At 38.8% G+C, this 24,450-nt stretch overlaps 1 protein-coding gene across 1 annotated transcript in view; it reads left to right on the forward strand.

Moving 5' to 3' along the window:
* Window positions 1–23,272, forward strand: part of LOC148360706 (regulating synaptic membrane exocytosis protein 1-like) — a 122,221-nt gene extending 98,949 nt beyond the window's left edge. Inside the window, exons 30-34 of the mRNA XM_088341603.1 lie at window positions 1,665–1,809; window positions 3,804–3,913; window positions 7,407–7,508; window positions 10,157–10,296; window positions 14,346–23,272. Of these exons, the coding sequence (XP_088197729.1) occupies window positions 1,665–1,809; window positions 3,804–3,913; window positions 7,407–7,508; window positions 10,157–10,296; window positions 14,346–14,564 (716 nt within the window). The 3' untranslated portion in view covers window positions 14,565–23,272. The remainder of the gene's footprint in view (window positions 1–1,664; window positions 1,810–3,803; window positions 3,914–7,406; window positions 7,509–10,156; window positions 10,297–14,345) is intronic.
* Window positions 23,273–24,450: the final 1,178 nt, after the last annotated feature.

Consider the following 24,450-nt stretch of genomic DNA (forward strand, 5'->3'; position numbering starts at 1 on the left):
TTGTCTGTCCCTGTGTGCCCAGCAATTGGCTGGCAACCAGTTCAGGGTGTCCACTGCCCACTGCCCGGAGATGGCTGGGATGGGCTCCAGCCCCCCCGCGACCCTAATGAGGATAAGCGGTACGGCTAATGAGATGAGATGAGATATATTACTGTACATTTAAAAAAATTATTTTTGTTATTTCACAAAAACATAATTTATATTGGTGAATATAAAAAAATCAGTTCAACAATATAAATATACAATGTGTACCGGTATGTATGTATGTATGTATGTATGTATGTATGTATATGTATATATATATATATATATGTGTGTGTGTGTGTGTGTGTGTATGTATATGTATGTATGTGTATTTATTTATTTATTTATTTTTTCTATGTAGATTTTTGGGTTAATTACAGTACATTTAACACATTATTTTTGTTGTTTCACCCAAAAATATATTTTCTATCGAGAAAAACTAACTAAAACTATATATCCTATAAAAACTAAAACTATATGTCCTATAAATGCGAATTTTAAAAAAGAAATCTGTTTGGCTATATTTTGCTATTAATTTTTGGGGCTTATTATATGGACTACCTTTCTTACTTCATGGAATATTTGTGAATTGTTCTTCTTTCACAAACATTTATCTTTATTGGTAAATAATATAGTAGCAATATTAAATTTGTATGTCCTAATATAGGTGAATAATAAAAAAAATACAGTTTGACAATTTATATATATATATATATATATATATATATATATATATATATATATATATATATATTGCTATGTGGATTTTTTTTACTTTTTATTTTTTTACAGTATATATTGACAATTCTTTACTCTCATTTTACAAAAAAAATATATTTCAATGAGAAAAAAATACAGTGGCGTATCTACAAATGTACAGTATATCTTAAAGAGTTGAATGATTAACAAAAATATATTTGCCCACAGAACAAAAACATACACTTATAAAGATAATTATATATATTTATATATATATATATATTTTTAGTTTATTATTTCTAGTACATTTTGACAAGTAGTGGTTCTTATTTCATGAAAAAAATATATTTCTATTGAAAAATATATAAATATTAATGTAAGAAACATTATTCAAACTACAAATTTAATATAGGTTAACGATGAAAAGATAATATTGTTTACCCACAGAACAAAAAATACATTTAAAAAGATTGATATATTTTCTTATTTTACCAATTGTTGTCAGTTTATTATTACTTTTTGGTTGTTTTTTAGGTTTTTTTTTCATGTGGATTTATATTTTTATTGCATTTTTTTTCTTTTCTTTTTTTTTTGCATTTAAGTAGAAACTGTTAATATTACAACGCTACTATTACAGCTACAACACTATAGATTTTTCTTCTCCCAATGTCGCAGTGTAGAGCTGCAAGAATTGAGGAAAAATAGAGTGAAAAATAAATTGCATTTTTTATTCCTTTTTGGAATAAAGTCAATTGACAAACCCTGCAAAATGATCCGCCAATAGAACAAGTATTATTTATTTGTTTAGTTTCATTACCATTTATTGTTTTCGTATATTTCTTTACTTGCTATACATAAATGTATCAGTTCAAAATGCTTCAGTTTTTGCATTGTGATCGTAACTTTTATTGATGCGTTCTTTTGTGAATTAAATTTTGCAGAGGCAAAAACTAAAAAGGAGAAAGGGGCCCCCATCCAGCGGAGCACGGAGACGGGCATGGCGGTGGAGTTGACCCGGAACATGAGCCGGCAGCCCAGCAGAGAGTCCAACAACGGCAGCATGAACAGTTATAACTCCGAGGGAAAGTTAGTCATGCTTTTATGTTCTTATCACTTTAGTGCAAAAAATAAAATAAAAAAAGAAATAAAAAGGAAAAGAATGCATATAAGCTGTTAGAGACGCAACGAACAATAATTTTAATAGTCGACTAGTCCAATACTTGTACAGACGCTGCCCGAACCACGAACGAGTCAAGTTCTGGACGATCTTTCGTAAGTTGAATTTGTTTGCAAGTTGCTTCAGTGCTATATTTTGTATGTTTAAGGTTAATATAAGTATGCTTAAGGCTTTTATAGGTAACCTGTATTGTTTTGTACTCAAAAATAAACATTTCATAGAATAATATGCTCTATAAAGACAAATAAAGTTGAGTTTAACTTTTGGAAGATGAGGTTCAAGTGTGAGCCGACTTCCTTCTTCGTGGTAGAAATATAAATAAAGTTGAGTTCAACTTACTTTTGGAAGATGCGCTTCAAGAGGTCCTCCCCCCTGGTAAAAAGTGTCCGGAAAAAAAGCGTTCCGACCATTTTCTCAACCGCATCAAGCTTTTTTATTCCACTTTCGTTTCAAAAGAAACTGCTCACTTCTTCTTTACACTCTACACCAACCATTTTGAATGGATGCACGGGATAAAAACAATAAAAACGTCAAAATTCTATGATACAGTACACATTATGATTAAACACGAACCAGGAAGTTGAGGCCGGATTTCTTCTTCGGTGTGGATGCTGGGTGACCTCTCACAGCGCCACGTGGCAGAAAGAAGCACTACAGTATGTTCCTCTTCTCGAAAGAGGTGCACACAATACAAAATTAAATTTACAGCAATGTCCGGATATTTTTTGACATCCCGAAAAATCTTTCATACGTACTGGACACGAATGTTCGTAAGTAGGGGTACGTCTGTACTTCTTTTTTAATTTAGCATGAAGTTCATTTAATTACATGGAAAATGATGAAAATAAACATGACAAAAACTGTTACAGTGAAAATACATCATTTGTTAAACGTACTATAGATTCGTATGAAAATTAAATAAAAATCTAAAACCAGTAAGACACAGTGCTCGGTCAGTAGAGCCATAAGTCCATAAATAAACCTCGGTCTATTTTTAGGAACAGGGAAAAATATAATACATAATAAACAAGTATGCATTTTTTTATCCTTGTAAATCGAGAACAGACTCATTAGCAGCAGTAGAAAAATAATTGCACTGTCTATCCCCCCCAAAAAATTGGATTCTCAATATTTTGAAATCAAACTGTTTTAATAACTGACGTTTGTTGTTTTTAACGTTTTAACAAATGACGTTTGTCGAAAACTATAAACAAACTTATCACAATCGGAATCAAAGCCAAGCAAATCATTTCCCCTTTTCAGGCACTTAATTTTTTTTTTATTAAAATTGAAAAACTCAAACTGCAGTACAGCTCATTGTGTTTTTTCAGTAGATTTGATGAATATATTGATAGATAGAATGAATTCCTCATACAAATTTATAGTATAGAAAATGTGGCCAGCTATTAAAATGTTGGGGATACTGGGGACAAGAGTGGCACAAAATCACCTCTTTTTTTAAACCATTATATAAAAATTGTCATTATAATTGTAACCTTTAGAGGCCTCATTCAAAAGACAGACTGTGGCCCATGGGCTGTAGTTTTACCACCATGGGCTGTAGTTTAACCACAGAGCCGCTTCTACACAATGCAGATGTTTAGCGTATTAGTTGGTATTTATTAGCTAAAAACACTCCCAGAAGCCTAAAGTATAACTGTGTAAATGTTCCCGTAAATTGGTTCAGCCGTTTCAGAGCCTACGAGCTACATACGGACACACTCATACGCACGACTTTTTCTTTTCCCTAATGAAGGGAATCAATAGGGTGTAATTCTGTGGTCTTTGAGACTTTTTGTGATTGAGGGCTATACAAATAAACATGACTTGACTCCTCTTGACCTGACTGAGTGCAACCAAATGAACGTCAAGTTTCCTGAGCTTGTGTTTTTGTTTTTCTCAGTATCTTCTCTGGAGTCAATCTGGGAGCTAGCAGCCAGTTCAGCGACTTTCTGGACGGTCTTGGTCCGGCCCAGTTAGTGGGCAGGCAAACACTCGCTACCCCTGCCATAGGTAAGAGAATGGCTCTGGTCTTTCCAATCATTTTGACTTTGATTGCATTAAAGGTGAAATGAAATGAAATGAAATGATCTGCATTTATATAGCGGTTTTTAAATCAAGACTTCCCAAAGCGCTTTACAGTGTGCTTTACATTTCCCAATAGCAGCCGTGCAGCCATGTAAGGCGCTAGCCTGCATATTGGGGGTATTAGGGGTTCAGTGTCTTACCCAAGGACACTTCGACATGTAACACGGAGGGATTCGAACTGTGATCTCTTGATCCCAAGACGAGCGCTCTACCCCCTGAGCCACTGCCGCCACTGAAATGTTGTTGTTTTTTTTTCCCCACTTTGTTTTAATTGTACAAAGCGTGAAACTACAACATCGTTTTACTGTTAAAATTAGATGTGAAAAATAACATTTACAAAGGTTTGTTTTCAGTCTGCTTATCTTAAAGCATGTCAAATTCAGTGTGGCTTGTGGGCCAGATCCAGACATTATAATCCTAGGTGGACCGGATCAGGAAACATGTAGTTTCAGTACTAGGCGCCACAGTGGCTGAGTGGTTAGCGTGTCCACGGCACAGTTCTGAGGTCATGAGATGCATGTTCTCCCTGTGCTTGTATGGTTTTCCTGCAGTCTCTCTCTCTCTCTATCTCTCTCTCTCTCTCTCTCTCTCTCTCTCTCTCTCTCTCTCTCTCTCTCTCTCTCTCTCTCTCTCTCTCTCTCTATATATATATATATATATATATATATATATATATATATATATATATATATATATATATATACTGGACTGTCTCAGAAAATTAGAATATTGTGATAAAGTTCTTTATTTTCTGTAATGCAATTAAAAAAACAAAAATGTCATACATTCTGGATTCATTACACATCAACTGAACTATTTCAAGCCTTTTATTATTTTAATATTGCTGAATTTGGCTTACAGCTTAAGAAAACTCAAAAATCCTATCTCAAAATATTAGAATATCATGAAAAAGTATACAAGTAGGCTATTCAACTAATCACCTGAATCATCTAATTAACTCGAAACACCTTGCGAGGGTTTCCTGAGCCTTAAAAACACTCTAAATCACTGCTGATCTGACTGCTGTCCAGAGGACCATCATTGATACCCTCCATCAGGAGGGTAAGACACAAAAAGAAATTTCTCAAAGAGCAGGCTGTTCACAGAGTGCAGTTTCAAAGCATATCCACAAAAAGTCTGTTGGAAGGGAAAAATGTGGCCGGAAACGCTGCACAACCAAGAGAGATGACCGCAGCCTTAACAAAATTGTGAAGAAGAGCCGCTTCCAGAATTTGAGGGAGCTTCAAAGACAGTGGGCTGAAGCTGGAGTCCAGGTATCAAAAGCCACAGTTCACAGACGTGTCCGGGAAATGGGCTACAATAGCCGTATTCCCATGGTCAAGCCACTTCTGAACTCAAGACAACGGAAGAAGCGTCTGACTTGGGCTATGGAGAAGAAGCACTGGACAGTTGCAGAGTGGTCCAAAGTCCTCTTTTCAGACGAAAGCAAGTTTTGCATTTCATTTGGAAGTCAAGGCGCCAGAGTCTGGAGAAAGGCTGGAGAGGAGCAAAATCCAAGTTGCTTGAAATCCAGTGTGAAGTTCCCACAGTCAGCAATGGTTTGGGGAGCCATGTCAGCTGCTGGTGTTGGTCCACTGTGTTTCATCAAGTCCAGAGTAAATGCAACTGTGTACCAAGAGATTTTAGAGCACTACATGCTTCCATCTGCTGAAAAGCTCTATGGAGATGAGGATTTCATTTTCCAGCATGATCTGGCACCTGCCCACAGTGCCAAAACCACCAGTAACTGGTGCACTGACCATGGCATCACTGTCCTTGATTGGCCTGCTAATTCCCCTGACCTGAACCCCATCGAGAATTTGTGGGGTATAGTTAAGAAGAAGATGAAAGACACCAGACCTACAAATGCAAATGAGCTGAAGGCCGCTATCGAAGCATCCTGGGCATCAATAACACCTCAGCAATGCCACAGGCTGATTGCCTCCATGCCACGCCGGATTGATGCAGTAATCCGTGCAAAAGGATTCCCAACCAAGTACTGAGTGCATCAATGGACATTTTCAAATGTTTGATTTAGTTTTGCTGTTATAAAATTATTTTTTTTACTTGGTCTGAGGAAGTATTCTAATATTTTGAGATAGGATTTTTGAGTTTTTTTCAGCTGTAAGCCAAAATCAGCAATATTCAAATAATAAAAGGCTTGAAATAGTTCAGTTGATGTGTAATGAATCCAGAATGTATGACATTTTTGTTTTTTTAATTGCATTACAGAAAATAAAGAACTTTATCACAATATTCTAATTTTCTGAGACAGTCCAGTATATATATAAAATATAAATTGTTCATTTTTTGTGCAAAACAATACAGGTTACTCATAGAAGCCTTAAACATACGTACATATACCTTCAACATACAAAATATAGCACTGAAGCAACTTACGAACAAATTTAACTTCAGCGTCTGTAATACAATGTACATTTAAATCAATTCAAAAGACTTTTTACAGAAATAGTTACCTCTTCTAAAATCTTTGCATGGATTATTTTAAAATTAATTAAAAGCTATATGGGGCAGCACGGCGGCGCAGTGGTTAGCGCTTGTGCGGCACAGTTCATGTCATGGGAACCTGTCGTGGGTTCAAATCCAGCTCCAGACTTCCTGTGCGGAGTTTGTATGTTCTCCCCGTGCTTGCGTTTGTTTCCTCCGGGCACTCCGGTTTCCTCCCACGTTCCAAAAACATGCATTTCAGGTGAATTGGCCGGTCCAAATTGTCCCTAGGTGTGAATGAGCGAACGAGTTGTCTGTCCCTGTGTGCCCTGCGATTGGCTGGCAACCAGTTCAGGGTGTCCCCTGCCCACTGCCCGGAGATGGCTGGGATGGGCTCCAGCCCACCACCCCCCCCCCCCCCCCCCCCCCCCCGCGACCCCAATGAGGATAAGCGGTACGGCTAATGAGATGAGATGAGATGAGAAAAGCTATATGTTCTTATGCTGGCAATTGTGCATATTTAAGTATTATCTTCACCGATTATCATCAGTAGGGTCGCGGGGTGCTGGAGCCCTTCCCAGCTATCTTTGGGCAGTGTGCAGGGGACACCCTGAACTGGTTGCCAGCCAGTCGCAGGGTACACATGGACAGACAATTCGCTCACTCATTCGTACCTAGGGACAATTCGGACCGGCCAATTAACCTGACATGCATGTTTTTGGAATGTGGGAGGAAACCGGAGTGCCCTGAGGAAATCCACGCAGGCACGGGGAGAACATGCAAACTCCACACAGGAGGTTTGATCTCATGACCTCAGAACTGTGCCGCACGCGCACTAATTACTGCTCCGCCGTGCTGCCCATATTTAAGTATTGTTTATGTAAAAACAATAGCTTTTATCAAGATCAAAATTATATCTTTTTTAACAGCATAATGACATATTTTCCTATTGCCTCCTTTTATTTTGCAGGTGACATTCAAATAGGCATGATGGAGAAAAAGGGCCAATTGGAAGTTGAAGTCATTCGAGCAAGAGGTCTTGTCCAAAAGCCGGGATCCAAATCCCTCCCAGGTAAAGAATGCCCCCTTTTTTAAATGCTGTATTTTGGGGACTATAAGGCGCACCACAAAACCCTAAATTGGCCAGATATTTGAACGTGCTCTTTGCGGACAAAATTGGAAATGTGTTACCATATTTGCGCAATTAGTGATCAGGCAATATCGCTTATCATCAAGGTGGCAGTCAAGTCATGTTTTATTTGTATAGCCATTGATCACAAAAAGTCTCAAAGGGCTGCACAGACTATTGCAAACTACAGACTATTATGACACCATCCCCTGATCTAAAACCTACATTAGGGCAAGGAAAAACTCAAAAACCTCAACATGAGGAAAATGAAGAAACCATGAGACGGTACTGCACACGCTAGGAAATGGATAGTTCTTCATTATTGTATAACAGCGATTGTAAAGGGAATCATGATCAGGGGGGAGAGTGTTGGATCCAATTCACTGGACGCCTAGGGATACAGACGACACCTAAAAATCGATTAGGTCTTATCTCATTATCACTTTTTCTCAGCTCAAACTAAACATTGTAAGTGACAAATGTTTTTAATATGTTATCTTTCAGGACGACGGAATTACTTGCCACAATGTCGTTCTCTTCATTCAGCTCAGAATGACCGATTTACTTCCCACAATGCCTTTCAGATTATTCAGTTCAGAATCGTGTGCGCATCATCACGACTTTGAAAGTTGGCTGTACCATTGAGTGTTTTATTGTCCTATCAACAACAACAATTTGCTACTGACTAATATTAGTGTGACGTTGATATAAGACCTAATGCCTTTTATGTGTTGTCTGCATCACAAGTGCTATAGTGGATCGAATCCGGCACACTCCATGCTGTGATCTTTGTTCGATTCCTGTTGCATTAACTGTTATGCAATTGTGATTAGTGATAATTTCCAACTGATTGATCAATATGCACCAGCGACTAGCTGGCAACCAGTTCACGGTGTCCCCTGCCCACTGCCCCGGGACAGCTGGGATGAGCTTCATCACCCACCGCTACCCTAATGAGAATAAGATAAGATAATATTTTTTGTTTTTGCAACCCTAACGTTACAGTAGTTTTAAGTCTATGCGCGTTATAACTTGGTGCCCTTTATAGTACGAAAAATAGATTATAAAATCTACCTCTTCACTTTATGACATGGATGGAAAATAATAAATATAAGAAACGTTTTTTTAAAGCCCCAGTGTGTAATATTTGACCACTAGATGGCCCTGTATTGTCTAATGCGAACCAAAACCAGTTCCAAAAGCACAGAGTTGCAGCAAGATGTCAGAAAAACATGGCAATGGCTTTCAGGAAGGGATTCCACTATGAAAAAGAAATACATATTTCTAGGCCTATAAAAATTTATGAAGATTAACATTGGGATAATAGTTCATGTCCCTTTAAAGGGACAGTGCGTAATATGTATTGCTTTTATCCAGTTAAATAAAAAAAATAAAAAACTTTAACTAGAATACTAGGCAATAATACATGAACTATCAAACCAATGTTAATTTTTATTTAAAAAAAAGTCATAAGTAGAGAAATGTATTTTTTCTAAGTCCCACTTAGATCGGCGCCTTGTTTGTCCGGCATCTTGCCACCTCCTTGTGCCGTGTATCACTGGCCCTTGCTTGTACCAGACAAAACGGTGCCATCTAGTGGTCAAATATTATACATTGGGGCTTTAAGAATGACCTAAAATTAAAATGATTTAAAGATGTATAGCCTATATTATTTTGCACCTCCATGTGGTAAAAAAGTTTTTTCGGAGAACAAAAACATTGTTATTTTAAATGTAAAGCAAAAATATATGAACCTCACCTGGAGGTATCCAACCATCTTGCTACTACTCCGAGAACCCGAAACAAAGAAAAAGCTGGCAAAAGGCTTTAAAAAAAATAAAAAATTAAAATGATTCAGGGCAGCACGGCGGCGCAGTGGTTAGCGCATGTGCGGCACAGTTCATGTCATGGGAACCTCCTGCGTGGGTTCAAATCCAGCTCCAGACTTCCTGTGCGGAGTTTGTATGTTCTCCCCGTGCTTGCGTGGGTTTCCTCCGGGCACTCCGGTTTCCTCCCACATTCCAAAAACATGCATTTCAGGTGAATTGGCCGGTCCAAATTGTCTCTAGGTGTGAATGAGCGAGTGAGTTGTCTGTCCCCGTGTGCCCTAGCAACCAGTTCAGGGTGTCCCCTGCCCACTGCCCGATGATTGCTGGTATGGGCTCCAGCACCCCCGCGACCCTACTGAGGATAAGCGGTGCAGCTGATGAGATGAGATGAAATGATTCAGTTTGGTCAGTTTAAGTCTCTGTAGTTTGTATTCTTCCTTGTGCTTTTCAGGACTCCTTTTTATTGCACGACACAATACAGCGATATTTCGTGACCGAAGAATACACACTGTACCTTTGAAATGAGCAAACTAATTTAAAACGGCTCATTTGTTTTCTTATTGTATTATACAGTATTTTACTTATGATTTTCTGGCAAACTATATTTTGTGAAATATAGAAAATTCCTCTTTTTTTCTTCCCTTTGTAAAAAGTCAAAATACCATTGAGACACCCTTTACTCTGCAGCTATGAAATCCTTGCATTTGCTCAATTTTAAAAACAAAATGGATTTATCATTATTCTTGCTTGTTTGTCCTCCAGCACCCTACGTCAAGGTCTACCTGCTGAACAACGGCGCCTACGTAGCCAAAAAGAAAACCAAGATTGCACGGAAAACACTTGACCCGCTGTACCAGCAAGCGTTATTGTTCGAAGAAAGTCCACAGGGTAAAGTCTTACAGGTACAGTGTTCATTTTACCTCTGAAAAGTAATGGGTCCCGGGGACTCGCATGCTCAAAAATCTATGGGTCCCAACAGAGATCTATGGGTCCCCAAAATTTAGTGTTATCGAGGTTGAAATTGTAAATTGGTGACGAATATATAATAAAAATCTATACATTGATTCAGTTTGAATCATCACAATTTATTGGTAATATATATTCTGTTGTTTATTTTCTTTTGTCGAATCGTTCGCTTCAACACACGTGTTTTCCTTGCCTCCGCGATCTTCCGAAGAATTTCTCCGCCGTTTTTTCGTGCCGGAATTATTGCCTTATGTATCTGCATTATGTTTCGACTTATTACCGACACTGAAGAAATTACCAATTTTGTGTTGATTTTCACCTAATACTAACTGTTTAATACTGGGGCAGACCGGCGGCGCAGTGGTTTGCGCATGTGCGGCACAGTTCATGTCAGGGGAACCTCCTGCGTGGGTTCAAATTTAGCTCCAGACTTCCTGTGCGGAGTTTGTATGTTCTCACCGTGCTTGCGTGGGTTTCCTCCGGGCACTCCGGTTTCCTCCCACATTCCAAAAACATGCATTTCAGGTGAATTGGCCGGTCCAAATTGTCCCTAAGTGTGAATGAGCGAGTGAGTTTTCTCTCCCCGTGTGCCCTGCGATTGGCTGGCAACCAGTTCAGGGTGTCCCCCTGCCCACTGCCCGATGATTGCTGGGATGGGCTCCAGCACCCCCGCGACCCTACTGAGGATAAGCGGTGCAGCTGATGAGATGAGATGAGACTAACTGTTTTTTCAGAGGCATACTAATACCTGTCAACCTCCACAGCTTCATGCCCTTACAAACTGTCGTATTTTCCCATACAAAATACAAAAAAATCTTACACCATATTTTTTTTTAAACGTGTTTATTTATGTAGTTTAATATGTTTTATTGTACATGTGTTTCCTTATATCATATATACTGTTAATGAACATTTTGTTGTGAGACACTGAGTTGCTCGACATGAATGAGGTTTATTATAAAAAAAAGTTCAAAAATGAAGTACCTTGGATGTTCACTACAGGAAAAAATACATGCAAATATAATGAAGTAGAATAATACATTTTCTTATTCAAATTATTAATTCATTTTCTGCATTAAATTATTGTTGGTAATATACTGATTAAAGGGATCACCTCAAACCTGTCTTTTTTCTTTTTCTCCTTTTATACTCCTTTTTTTCTTAACTTCTTTATACAACATCATAATTCGTTATGTAATGCATTAAAGCAAGTGAGCCGTTTGAGAACCGGCTCTCTTTGATGAGTTGAGCCGAAAAAGCCGGTTCTCTAAAAAGAGACGGACTTTCACTACACAACTCGAACTCGTTTGACTTGATTGATTTGCCGTTTTCGTGATAGTCGGTGTTTACCAGATCGTACCCATGATTGACAAATATGTGTTTTTCTTGTACGTCGTACACGTCTTAAAATGCATAATAAACGCACTTTGTACGGCAAAAACGTACAGGTTGACAGGTAAGCATACTTAACCTTCCCTCGCCGACAAGCACCAAAACAATGACGTAATCTCGAAGCAACGACATCTCGTTTGCCGAGATCGGCGTGCAGACGAAAACTCGAACCGCGAGACCAAAACAACAATGGCGGATCTGCCTCACGAAAAAGTTGGAGTGTGGTAAATCTTTGTCAAAAACTGATAATGACAATTTCGTGTATAAAAGTTGCATCCCGGGGACGCACGTTGATTTGACACGATGCGTCCCCGGCAAAAATGGTGCGTCTAGGACGCAGGGACGCGCGCAAACGAGAACACTGCAGGCAGGTGCCTGTGTTCCAAACATCTTGGAACTGTATTAACATCTTTATTTGTTTGTTTGTGGCTTTTTATTTGGGCATAACCCTCAAAAAACTAACATCAACCACTGTAGCATTATTGGGTGGTTAATAATTTAGTCAAAGAAATAATAGATTAGCCAATAAAACTGAAGAGCGGGCTTATTCTTTTTTAAACTCGTCTCGCCTTAAATAGAATAGAATTGTATAGAATAGAATATACCGTTATTGTCATTGTTACAAAATGGGTTAACATATTGTGACAACGAAATTGGGCATGGCACTCCAGCTTCACATATTCACAGTGAGGATAAAAGAAACCAAGAAGACAAAGGAACAGAGAAGATAAGGTTATAAAACAAGGAGGATAAGAGCACCACATTTGTTTTTTTAGATAATTATATCAGGGAAACAGAATGAAAAACCATTTCAGTCTCATAATCTGAAGGATTGGCTACAGGGTGATTTTACTCGAATGAATTCTCATCGTTTCTTTAATAGTTAACACACTTTAATTAAGAAACACCCTCTCAGATTTATGGAATTTTCTTTTACTAACAATCTACTTCAGAAACTTGACCGCCAAACACAGAGAACAAAATAGAGATCAAATAGAGTCCCGCGCTTCTAATTAACAGAAGAAAAAACACTGAGAGAGAAACTAGGGGGGAAGAAAGTCAGTAGCGGAAAAGAAAGTACGGATTAATAAACTCGATTTTAAGATGAACAATTTCTTACAACTAAAAGGAAGTTACTTCATAGCGTGCCAGAAATACATTTTATTTGCCCCTGCACCAAAAACGGTCTGCTGCGGTATTTTTCTTTGGTCTAATTCACGGGAACAAAAGGCGTCTTGTTAGAAAAGTCAAGTCTGAGCCCTGCAAAATGTTATTAAACGTATCTTTTTTGCAGTATTGTTACAATGCACTATTTTTCATTGTATTATTATTATTATAACTTTGGCCAGTTTTTCTATGGACTATGTTGTAATCAGGGTTGGGTAGGGTTACTTTAACTGGATTACTTTCAATTACTTTTGGATTACTCCAATACCAAATATGTTAATAAAAGACAAAAGAAACTAGATATGAATAAAATGATGACTCACAACACGTGGTGAGCTTTCTCTCCTGGCTTTGATCTCTTTGATCTCCGGCAAAACTAACTTAAAATGCAACAGAAACAAAATGAAAATAAATCCAAACAGCTTGCCAACATCATTTTTGCTGTTCCATGTATTCCGTTACTCCCCAAGCCTGCAGAAAAATTTAGTTCCGTAAATTCCGGACTATTAGCCGCAACTTTTTTCCCTAACTTTCAACCCTGCGGCTTATTCAGTGATGCGGCCAATTTATGTAATTTTTCTAACGGCCGCCAGCGGCGCTCGAGTGTTGCTACCATTAACTGCCCTGTCAAAGCTATATTATTATTATTAAAGCTTTGAAAACTCTCTCGGTGTACCGTCTTTCTTTGTAAATATGTGTAACCCATGTATAATATGTATTTGCAATTGTATAATTTTGTAATGTATTTATTTGTATTTATTTTAGACACTTATTCTGATATGCTTTGCGGGTGAACGAAAAATGAGGGGCGGAACAAACGCGGGGTGCCAGGTTTAAGTGGGGACCGCTAAAGGTGAGGGACAGACAAGGAAAGAAGAGGGGGTAAAAAGTTGGTTAAAGAAAAGGAGTTGCGTGAGTAAATATGTTCATCTGATATATTTTTCCCACCCTTACCTTTGGAAATATACACTTTTTTCCTTGGATTACTTTCACTGGGACCCGGACTCTGCAGGTCTCATTTTCCGTTCATTTCGCCGGCTGTGATTTTTGGACTGTGGACCTTAATGAAGGACATTTAGTTTCAATCGCGGGACTTGAAGTCGGGTTTGGGTTAATTTTGTGTTTGTGTTACATGTTTAAATGCGGACGCATGCGGCTTGTATACAGGTGCGGCTTGTGTATGTACAAAATCGGTTTTCCTCTTAAAATGTGGCGGGTGCGGCTTATAATCAGGTGCGCTCTATAGTCCGGAATTTACGGTAATTTCATTCATATTTATTTTGTCTTTTATTAACATATTTGGTATTAGAGTAATCCAAAAGTAATTGAAAGTAATCAAGTTAAAGTAACCCTACCCAACCATGTCAATAACAATGAAGACGATTGTAATTCTAATTTTAATTCGAATACTGATTGCTTCCTACAGGTAATTGTATGGGGAGACTATGGCCGCATGGACCATAAAAGCTTCATGGGGGTTGCACAAATCCTCCTGGAGGAACTGGACTTATCAAGCACAGTGATCGGTTGGTACAAGTTGTTCCCGCCTTCTTCTCTGGTGGATCCCACTCTGGCTTCCATCACGCGGAGAGCTTCTCAGTCCTCACTCGACAGCTCTTCCGGACCGCCCGGGGTCCGATCCTAGCGGACCGAAGCCTGGAACTGGTGAGGCGAACTGGACGGAAGTGCAGCAGAACGGTAGAGCAACAACAATCAGAGAACACGTTGTAAAAAGAAAGCTTTGTTGATATCCGACAATCACTCCTCTCGTGGTTCGTTTCGTCTGTTGCGGGAGACGCCGGTGTTCAGTGTTCTGATTTTGAAAGGGAAAAAAAAAACAGTTTACTTTAGGAACGCTGAAGATCGGTCTCCAGAGGACATGGGGTAGATTTGGAGTCGAACTGATGTTTAGAAAACGTACGAAGCGGGGAGGATTTCAGCCCATTTTAGAAAAGCAACGAATTGTATGTAAGCATCGGAATGTATGAACTCGACATAGAGGTAACCTCCCGCCCTACCTGCAGGTGGCGAGCATACCGGCCTCTCGAACCCCATCAGACTGCCAGCACCTCCGGCCACGAGCGTAAGGGGTAAAATTGAGGGGCTTCCACTTGGGTAAATTGTCTGGAAGCGCAGGGCCTTCTTCTGGTGCCTACACCCTGAAGCCGCTTCCCCAGTCCTTCACTTTGTCGAAAAAACTAAGTCCTCTTTTCAAAATGTTTACCGTGGCTCCTCCGAAGCCATAGCGTCTTTGTATGTTTACTTTCTCGTCTATTGATTTCCCCTCTTCTATGGCGCAAAAAGATCTATGTGTTCAATGCTCAAAATATATTGTCAGTTTAATGTGTGCATGAAAAGAAAACCAGGAGTGATACAAAAATAGGACATGGAACTATTGTCTGCAAGTCTTGTGCAGGAACGGAGGGGACTGATGTTTTAGATAAATCGTGGATGTTTGACCACGAGGTTAAATTCATTTGTCCTTAACTATTATCCCTCCTAGGAAGATGACCAATAAATAGGATGACGAGTATCAATGAAGAAATGAAGCTTCTTGAAGCCCTACAACTCAATGTCTTTAGTTCTCAGGATCAAGACTATTCAATTTTGTTCGGCCGAATTGTGGTGTATTCAACAGACCAGGATGAATTTCATACCATTACCGGTTGGAGAATAAGAACGTTATACTTTAGCTCCCTTTTTAATCACTATTTATATTCATCTCATTAAATAGCAAACTGTTTGAGAGTTACAAAAACAGATTAACCTCAAGATGCTGTGTTTAATTGGGTGATTCATTGATACATTTGGCCAAAATGCCAGTAGGACGACAGGGGTCTGGGTTGCGAGACGCAACAGGCACCCCATCTCATTTTGTGCGATTTATTGCCGTTTTTGCCGATTGTAATGCTTTCCAGGAAAGTTATTGATAATGAAATGTTGAAAACAGTGTCAACAGCATTTGAGGCGAAAAATGAATTGAATGTGTAATAATAGTCTGTAGTCAGTACCAGAATCTGATCTGTGCAGCCCTTTGAGACTTCTTGTGATTAAGGGCTATACAAAAAAACATGACCTGACTTGACTATAGGGGCCGGTCACACAGCCGTTTGCGGCTGAATCACAGCTAAAATTTAGCGTTTTTTTTTTTGCCCGTGGTTGCCCGTGATGGAAAATGCGCAAAATTGGCCAACCCGCTGTTCATCGGTGGTATGCCCGCAAAACAGACGCCGGCGACTGTTCCGCTTCCTCATCGCGTCATTTCTGCGTCATTTTCTCGTGTGGACCACGGGTATAAAAGCTCCCGAGCCGGTGTTGTGCCCAAATCCGACTCCTACGCAACCCCCCACCCCCCACCCCCTCGCGTGAACGCGCATTCTGCTGCGATCGCTTTTGTTGTAAGCGTGCATTGACGTTGGTGACTTTTTCATCCGCGTTAACATAGCATTTTGTAGAATACGATCGCACTTTATTGTTTAAATAAACGCGTTATATAGACTAGGATCTCCCAATTGTTATAATTAGCTCGCTTTATAGTTTTAATAAGCATTTTATATAGAATACGATCGCTTTCGTTGGAAGCGCAGCAGAATGCGCGTTCACGCGAGGGGGGGAGGATTTACCGTTCGATTACGTTCACAACAAAAACAAAGACGAAGTGGTTTTGGTTATATGTTCGCCATTACATTCCCTAAAAATGAGATAAAACGAGGTAAAAGTGGTTGTAGTAGCGAGGGGATGCAAATCTCGGCAGGGATGCATTTCTCGGATAACACCGGGCTGTAGAAATCATAACCGCTCAAGACACAGTCCCGTGAAGATCAAGATTTCAAGCTATGGCATCATTTTTATTTTATTATCTTGAAAATAAATGTCAAGAAATATAAATGGATTAAGACGAGGTCACTACGCTGACGGGGATCCATGTTCACCCCCTTGACGTCTCCAGCACAACTGACGTGTGCTCGGCAAATCGCGCTGTATATACGCGGAGAAAGGCGTTTGACTGTCACACGCGTAACACGCTAATTTCACGTAATAACACCGCGATACAGGCGCAGAACATGCTATTACCATGCTCCGCCCACGATTACCCGCTGAAATTTCCCGTCCTACCCATGTGTAACCACGCCCTGGCCGCGGCCAGAGCACGTCGTTCCGCGTCATTACCTCGTGTTGCCCACTTTTGCGGCACGCGGTTTAACACGTGCTCAAACTTTTGAGCAGCTCAAAAGTTTTGCGCGCGGCCAACCACGTGTGAATTTCCGACCGCGTGTTAAGCACTGCTGTATCTCGTCTGCATTGCGATCTCAAAGCGTCCAATAGCGTCCGCCTCACAGGCAGAAATTTCTGGCCGTGATTCAGCCACAAATGTCTGTGTGACCGGCCCCATATAGGTGAAAAAATAATTAATTGGTTAAAAAACAAGAGTATTTTGATTAAAATAATAAGCAAAAACACATGTACATTAAACATAACGGGAAATTTGTACCAGTAACTAGAAAGTCGCCGCCATCTTTCTATTACAGATACCCGTACCAGTTGGCGTATTCCATGTGAAAAACTAGTTCTGGCTATATGTAGAAAGAAAGAAATACCTCCAAATATATGCCATATAAATAAATGAAGACATACATTAAACACATAACTATATGAATAAGATACAAATGATTCATATATTTATGCATTTTGTCATTTATTTAGTCATTTATTTATTTTATTTTGTCACATCTTTCATTATGCTATATGTTATGAAACCCTAACTTCAACGGTATTAAAAAAGAATAGAAATATAAAAAAAAAAACACATCAACCACAAAAAACAGCATAACGAAAATACAAATACTGCATAACAAATTAGCTTCCATGGCGCAATATTTGGAAAATAAAGTCTGTCATGCAAATAAACTGCTAATTGTCTCTCATCGGCTCTGTTGCCATACATGTTTTTTCGTTCAGGAACAGTAACATGTTTACATTTTTGCTTGCTGCTCGTTGCTCTATGAACGGTGAGCTTTTTCCATGTGTTTATGTAAATTTGTGATTTTGCCACAGTAGAAAACACACAAATTACACCTGACATTATCCTTCTCCGTAGTCGAAAAAAAGTCCACACCGCGCTGTGCTTCTGTCTGCCTTTGTCATTTTTAGCTGCTGGTAAGGATGTAACTACAGATTTGACCCTCTCTTCTGCCTGGCAGGCAGGATGCAGCAGCAGGCCAGATAGGTGTGCTAAAATCTTCCCTGTCAGTAACACACTCATAGGCATAGACTTAAATCGGCAATGGGCGCATGTAAGAGAAGGGCTGCACCTTCTTCATAGCGAAGCTGTGCATTAACAAAATTGGTGGAGTGTAGTATCGATCCCAGATCAATTATATCGATCCATTCCAAGTACTTACTTTGTATTTACAATTTGGATCCACCCAACTCTAATACAAATTCTGTATCCTAAAGATAGAAACCCCATCCAAAGTGCTTCATGAAGCTTCAACTGAAAGTCATAATAGTCCACCATGAATCCAAAATTCGAGAGAAACAAATTCTTTACGAGCCAAAGGAATAAACAAAATTCCCTCACCCAAGCATGTTTGAATATTTCAAACTTTTGTTATTTTTTTTTTATCCAACACAAGCACAAGAGCTTGATTTTTTTACAAGTTTAACTTTTTAAAAAACGATTTGCAAGTAAAAAAAAGGAAAGGATACATCTTCATTTTTGTGTGGTTGTTAGAAAACACAAAAGAGAAATTGATCACACTTTTTATCGTGCAACCATGTGAAAGTAAGCAATCGGACTGCTGTGTCAGGGCAGCAACCTTCATCACTCCTTCTCGTTTTGGCCTACAGACTTTCCCTTGTAAGGAGGATTTGGGGATTCCGAGCCGTTCAGAACCGCATGTGGATTTTAATTTTTTTTCAGCTTCAGCTTTATGTGAAAAGAAGACACTGAACTTAATCCATTTTTGTTCTCACTTCCTGTAGGATCGCTTGTATGTTGCATGCAGTTGTACAGATGCTCGTAACTGAATGTTAAAAGGTCGAACGGAAGACACCGCCATAACCACAAACGCATAGCAGTCATCGCCATGCTCCCAGTCAGGTGCTGAACATCTCTCGGTCAGAATCCGGGGATTACTTTGTTCCTCATACAGTGCCGCGCAAAAGTATTAGCCCCCCCAAGAACTTGTAATCAATGTTCCCTGTAATTTTCCACGGGTCTGAGCGTTCACACGTCGGTGAGCAACGCTTGAAACAACAGTGAGCCACCATAATCCCAAGTGTGGCAAGATAATTAATGATCAAACATGTCCAAAACTTGACATCAAGTTACATTTTGCTGAGTTTCCGGCAATGCAAAATTATTTTTCTCTTTTGAAAATTGACTCATGTACTATTGCAAAGGTTGTACGGCCTACAAACGTCGTTTGTTTTTACACTTCTTTCACAAGATATCCATTTCTTTTTATTTCCTGATATATTTTGTCGCATAATATTAACATTTTGGGGGGCTTATTTAGTCGGTTGTAAGACACAGAACTGTACTTAATCACATTTTTTAGTGGAAGTACAATGTTGGCAACAAGATTCTCTTGATATAATTGGAAATTATTTGAATGCAACACAAACTTTTTCTTCTTTTTTCCGTGTTTTTTTTTCTCCTTTTTAAAAAAAATTCCTTTAAAAAAAATCGCATTGTGTTTATATTTTCCCAGCTGTTGTTTTTTTCTTTTTGTTCTGTATTTACTTTTTTCCTACATTTCTTTCTTTTCTTTTTTTCTGGCTTTTTTTCTAAATTTTTCCTTCTTTTTTTCTCTTCCTTTTGTTTCTTTTTTTCTCAGCTTTTCACTCCTTTTTCATTTTGGTATTTTTTTTCGTTTTTGTTCTATTGCCCCCTTCCTTTAAGTCATTTTGTGCATAATTTTACTTAATATTTGGTCATGTTGGGATTAAAGAAGCAAAAACAACCTGAAGAGCCGTTTAGAACCCTTTTTAGTGAGCCGAGCCGAAGAAGCCGGTTCTCGACATACTCTACTAACTTTACTCAACTTCGTTCTACTTCGACTCGACTTGAAAATACCGCATTTAGGACACAACGTCAGGGGAACCCGTGTTTTTTACCTTCATGCACTGTAACTTTGACTTAAGACGCTTCTCAATAAGTAATTTTGAGCCCTGATTTTTGTGCGCTGGCTAGATTTTCTTGTGCGCCGAGAATGTGCGAGCAGTGCGCAATTGCGCACGCACGCAGCTTAGAGGGAACACTGCTTGTAATCATATTGCCGCATTTCAGGCTTCAACCTTAAAGCTGAACAACTGAAACTATTTACCAAGAATCAATAACACGTCAGATACAATTGTGAAGTGGAAATCATTAATTTTAACATTTTATATTATATTGACAACAACAAAAATGAAATGTAGGACTAGCAAAAATACTGGCCCCCTGTTCTCTCAGCTCAGCCAACTGACTCCAGAAGTTCCCTGGTGACTTCTGAATGATCAAATGTCAACCTAAATGATGAAAAATAACAAACGGTGATACTATGTGTCAATAAGTTTAAATGCACTTGCTCTGTGATGGGCTCAGAGGTCTGGGAAAGAAGTCACTTGAGAACAGACGGACTTATGAAGACCAAAGAACACACCAGGCAGGTCCGTGAGAAAGTTGTGGAAAAGTTCAAACGGAATTGGGTTACAAAGGGGATCTCTTAACATTTACACATCTCCTGGAGCACTGTGTTAGCAATAATATTGAAATGGAGAGGGCATAAAACCACTGCAAACTTACCAAGACCTGGACCTCTCTAAACGTTTGGCTCAAACAAAGACAAAACTAATCAAAGAAGCAATCAAGAGGCCCATAATTACATTGGATGACCTGTAATCATACACAGCTGAGGTCGGACAATTTGTGCATAAGACAACTAATAGTCGTACTCTGCATAAATCTGCCTTTAATGGAAGAGTGACAAGAAGAAAGTCCTTTCTTAAAGAATACCATAAAAAGGCCTGTTTAGCGTTTGCAAGGAGAACAGTGGGAGAAACAAATAAGGTGCTCTGGTCAGATAAAACCAAAATTGACATTTTGGGATAAATGCAAAGCATTACGGCTGGCCTAAGAGTAACACTACACATCACCCTGAAAACACCATCTCCGCTGTCGAACATGTTGGTGGCAGCATCATGCTCTGGGGTTGATTTTCTACAGTAGGGATGGGGAAGTTCGTGGGGCAATTGTGGCAGAAAATATTTACAGGTTCACCTTCCAGCAGACAACATCCCTAAACATAAAGCAAAATCTACAATGAAATGGATCAAAAGTGACAAAGCCTTAAAAAAGGTGTTAGACTGTCCAAGCCAAAGTCCAAACTTTAATCCTATAGAGCATTTTTGGAAAGATCTAAAAAATGCTGTGCACACACCATTACAATTAAACCTCCAGGATCTTGAGCTGTTTTGGAAAAAAGGATGGGCAAATATTTTTAAGATGTGCAAAATTTCTAGAGACCTACCCATAAAGACTTGTGGCTATGATAACACCAGAAGGAACTAGGATAGAGTATTAACTCAAAGGGGGACTACTTTTCAAATTTCTATTTGTTAGCACAATATAAAATGTTGAGTAAATGTCTTTCATTTTACAATCGTGTCTCACATGCAATGTTCCCTGTAATTTTCCACGGGTCTGAGCGTTCACACAAAGTCGGTGAGCAACGCTTGAAACAACAGTGAGCAACCATAATCCCAAATGTGGCAACTAAATCATTATCAAACATGTCCAAAACTTGACATCAAGTTTCCGGCAATGCAAAATGATTTTTCTCTTTTGAATGAATTGACTCATGTACTATTGCAAAGGTTGTACGGCCTACAAACGTCGTTTGTTCTTACAATTCTTGCACAAGATATCCATTTCTTTTTATTTCCTGATATATTTTGTCGCATAATATTAACATTTTTGGGGGCTTATTTAATTGGTTGTAAGATACAGAACTGTACTTAATCACATTTTTTTTGTGGAAATACAGTGTTGTCAACAAGATTCACTTGATATACAGTAATTGGAAATTATTTGAATGCAACACAAACTTTTTATTCTTTTTTCTGTGTTTTTTTCTACTTTTTTCTTTTTGTTCTCTATTTACCTTTTTCTTACATTTCTTTTTTTTTTTTTCTGGCTTTTTTTCTAAATTTTTCCTTCTTTTTTTCTCTTCCTTTTGTTTCTTTTTTTTCTCAGCTTTTCACTACTTTTTCATTTATTTATTTTTTGTTCTATCCCCCCCCCTTCCTTTAAGTCATGTTGTGCATAATTTTACATAATATTTGGTCATGTTGGGATTAAAAAAGCAAAAACAACCCGAAGAGCCGTCTAAGACCCGAAAGACCCGGTTCCTTTTAGTGAGCCGAGCCGAAGAAGCCGGTTCTCGACAAACTGTACTAACTTTACTCAACTTTGTTCTACTTCGACTCGACTTCAAAATACCGCATTTAGGACACAACGTCAGGGGAACCCGTGTATTTTGACCTTCATGCACTGTAACTTTAACTTAAGTCTCTTCCTAATTAGTACTTTTGAGCCCTCATTTTTGTGCGCTGACTAGATTTTCTTGTGCGCCGAGAATGTGCGAGCACTACGCAATTGCGCACGCGCAGCTTAGAGGGAACACTCCTCACATGTTAATTCTAAGGTTTTTGCGGGGCCAATACTTGTGCAAGGTACTGTACCTTCGAAAGAATTGTACTGTAATCCTGCTCAGACCGTCACAACCTCTCCAGCTGTTAGTCTACATCATTGTATACCTGCGAGAAGCTGGTGTATCAATAAACATGTACAGTGCAAATACAAATCAGATTCTTTTACTGTATATGGAAATAAAACATGTCAGATACTATATCGCGCACTATGAAGTATAAAAGCAAATGCAGAGCCAGTGATACAATGTAAATATAGAACAGCCATTCACCCTGGGGCCAAGTCATTTAATGAGGATTTATGAATCCGCCGTTGGGGACCGTGTAGTAGCACAACTCAAGGTAATCGACTCGGGTTCGCAGAACCCTCGAAGAGTCTGTAAAAGAGGTTTGGAACTTAAAACAATGTATGAATCCCGGTCATGTTTTGTCTCATTTTGAAAAGGTTTTTGTTTTTGTTCTCCTTTGACAGTATTACCTGGAAAACATTGATTGTTTACAATGTATGTGTTCCACTGAAAGAACATATGGAAACAAATAGTCAGGCATTGGTTGCGACATTTCTTGTTTGTATATCAGATGTGGCTAAAATGATGTGTATGTTTTATATTTCCAAAAGTTAATTTTTATGATTTACAAATAAAAGAATGTGTGGAAGTAAATGTCTATTTATTTCGATATGATGCAATGTTAATGGAGCAGGCGACAGTGAAGAAAATAAGTATTTGAACACCCTGCTATTTAGCTATTGCTCTGACTAAAAATCATGCAGACTAAAGATCATGGAGGGTTCTGACATTTTCATCGTAGGTGCATGTCAACTGTGAGAGAGATAAACTAAAAAGAAAAATCCAGAAATCACAATGCATGATTTTTGTAACGGATTATTTGAGTGATACAGCTGTAAATAAGTATTTGAACACCCTGCTATTTAGCTATTGCTCCCACTAAAAATCATGGAGGGTTCTGACATTTTCATCGTAGGTGCATGTCAACTGTGAGAGAGCTAAACTAAAAAGAAAAATCCAGAAATCACAATGCATGATTTTTGTAACGGATTATTTGAGTGATACAGCTGTAAATAAGTATTTGAACACCTGAGAAAATGAATGTTTACATTTGGTACAGTAGCCTTTGTTTGCTATTATAGAGGTCAAATGTTTACTGTCGTCTTTCACCAGGTTTGCACACACTGCAGGAGATAAACTAAAAAGAAAAAAACAGAAATCTCAATGCTTGATTTTTTTGAGAATTTATTGGTTTGATTCTGATGCAAATAAGTGTTTTAACTCCTGTGTATCATCTAGAATTCTAACCCTGAAAGACATGCTAGTCCACCCATTAGAAGTCCACCTGCACTCCATGTATCCTGAATCAGATGTACCTGTTTGAGGTTGTTAGCTGCATAAAGACATATGTCGGACCCATGCAATTAGTAAGATTTTAACTTGTACATGGCAAAGACCAAAGAGCTGTCCAAAGACACCAGAGACAAAATTGTACACCTCCACAAGGCTGGGAAGTGCTATGGAGCAATTGCCAAGCAGCTTGGTGCAAAAAGGTCCACTGTTACATTTTCATTATAGGTGCATGTCCACTGTGAGAGAGATAAACTAAAAAGAAAAATCTAGAAATCACAATGCCTGTTTTTTGGGGAAATTTATTTGTGTGATTTTTATGCAAATAGGTATTTGAACACCTGTGTATCATCTAGAATTCTGACCCTGAAAGACATGTTAGTCCACCCATTAGAAGCCCACCTGCACTCCATGTATCCTGAATCAGATGTACCTGTTTGAGGTTGTTAGCTGCATAAAGACATATGTCGGACCCAT

This window comes from Urocampus carinirostris, chromosome 8 (genome assembly GCF_059441175.1).
Source record: "Urocampus carinirostris isolate Australia breed hairy pipefish chromosome 8, RoL_Ucar_1.0, whole genome shotgun sequence".
Lineage (NCBI taxonomy): Eukaryota > Metazoa > Chordata > Actinopteri > Syngnathiformes > Syngnathidae > Urocampus > Urocampus carinirostris.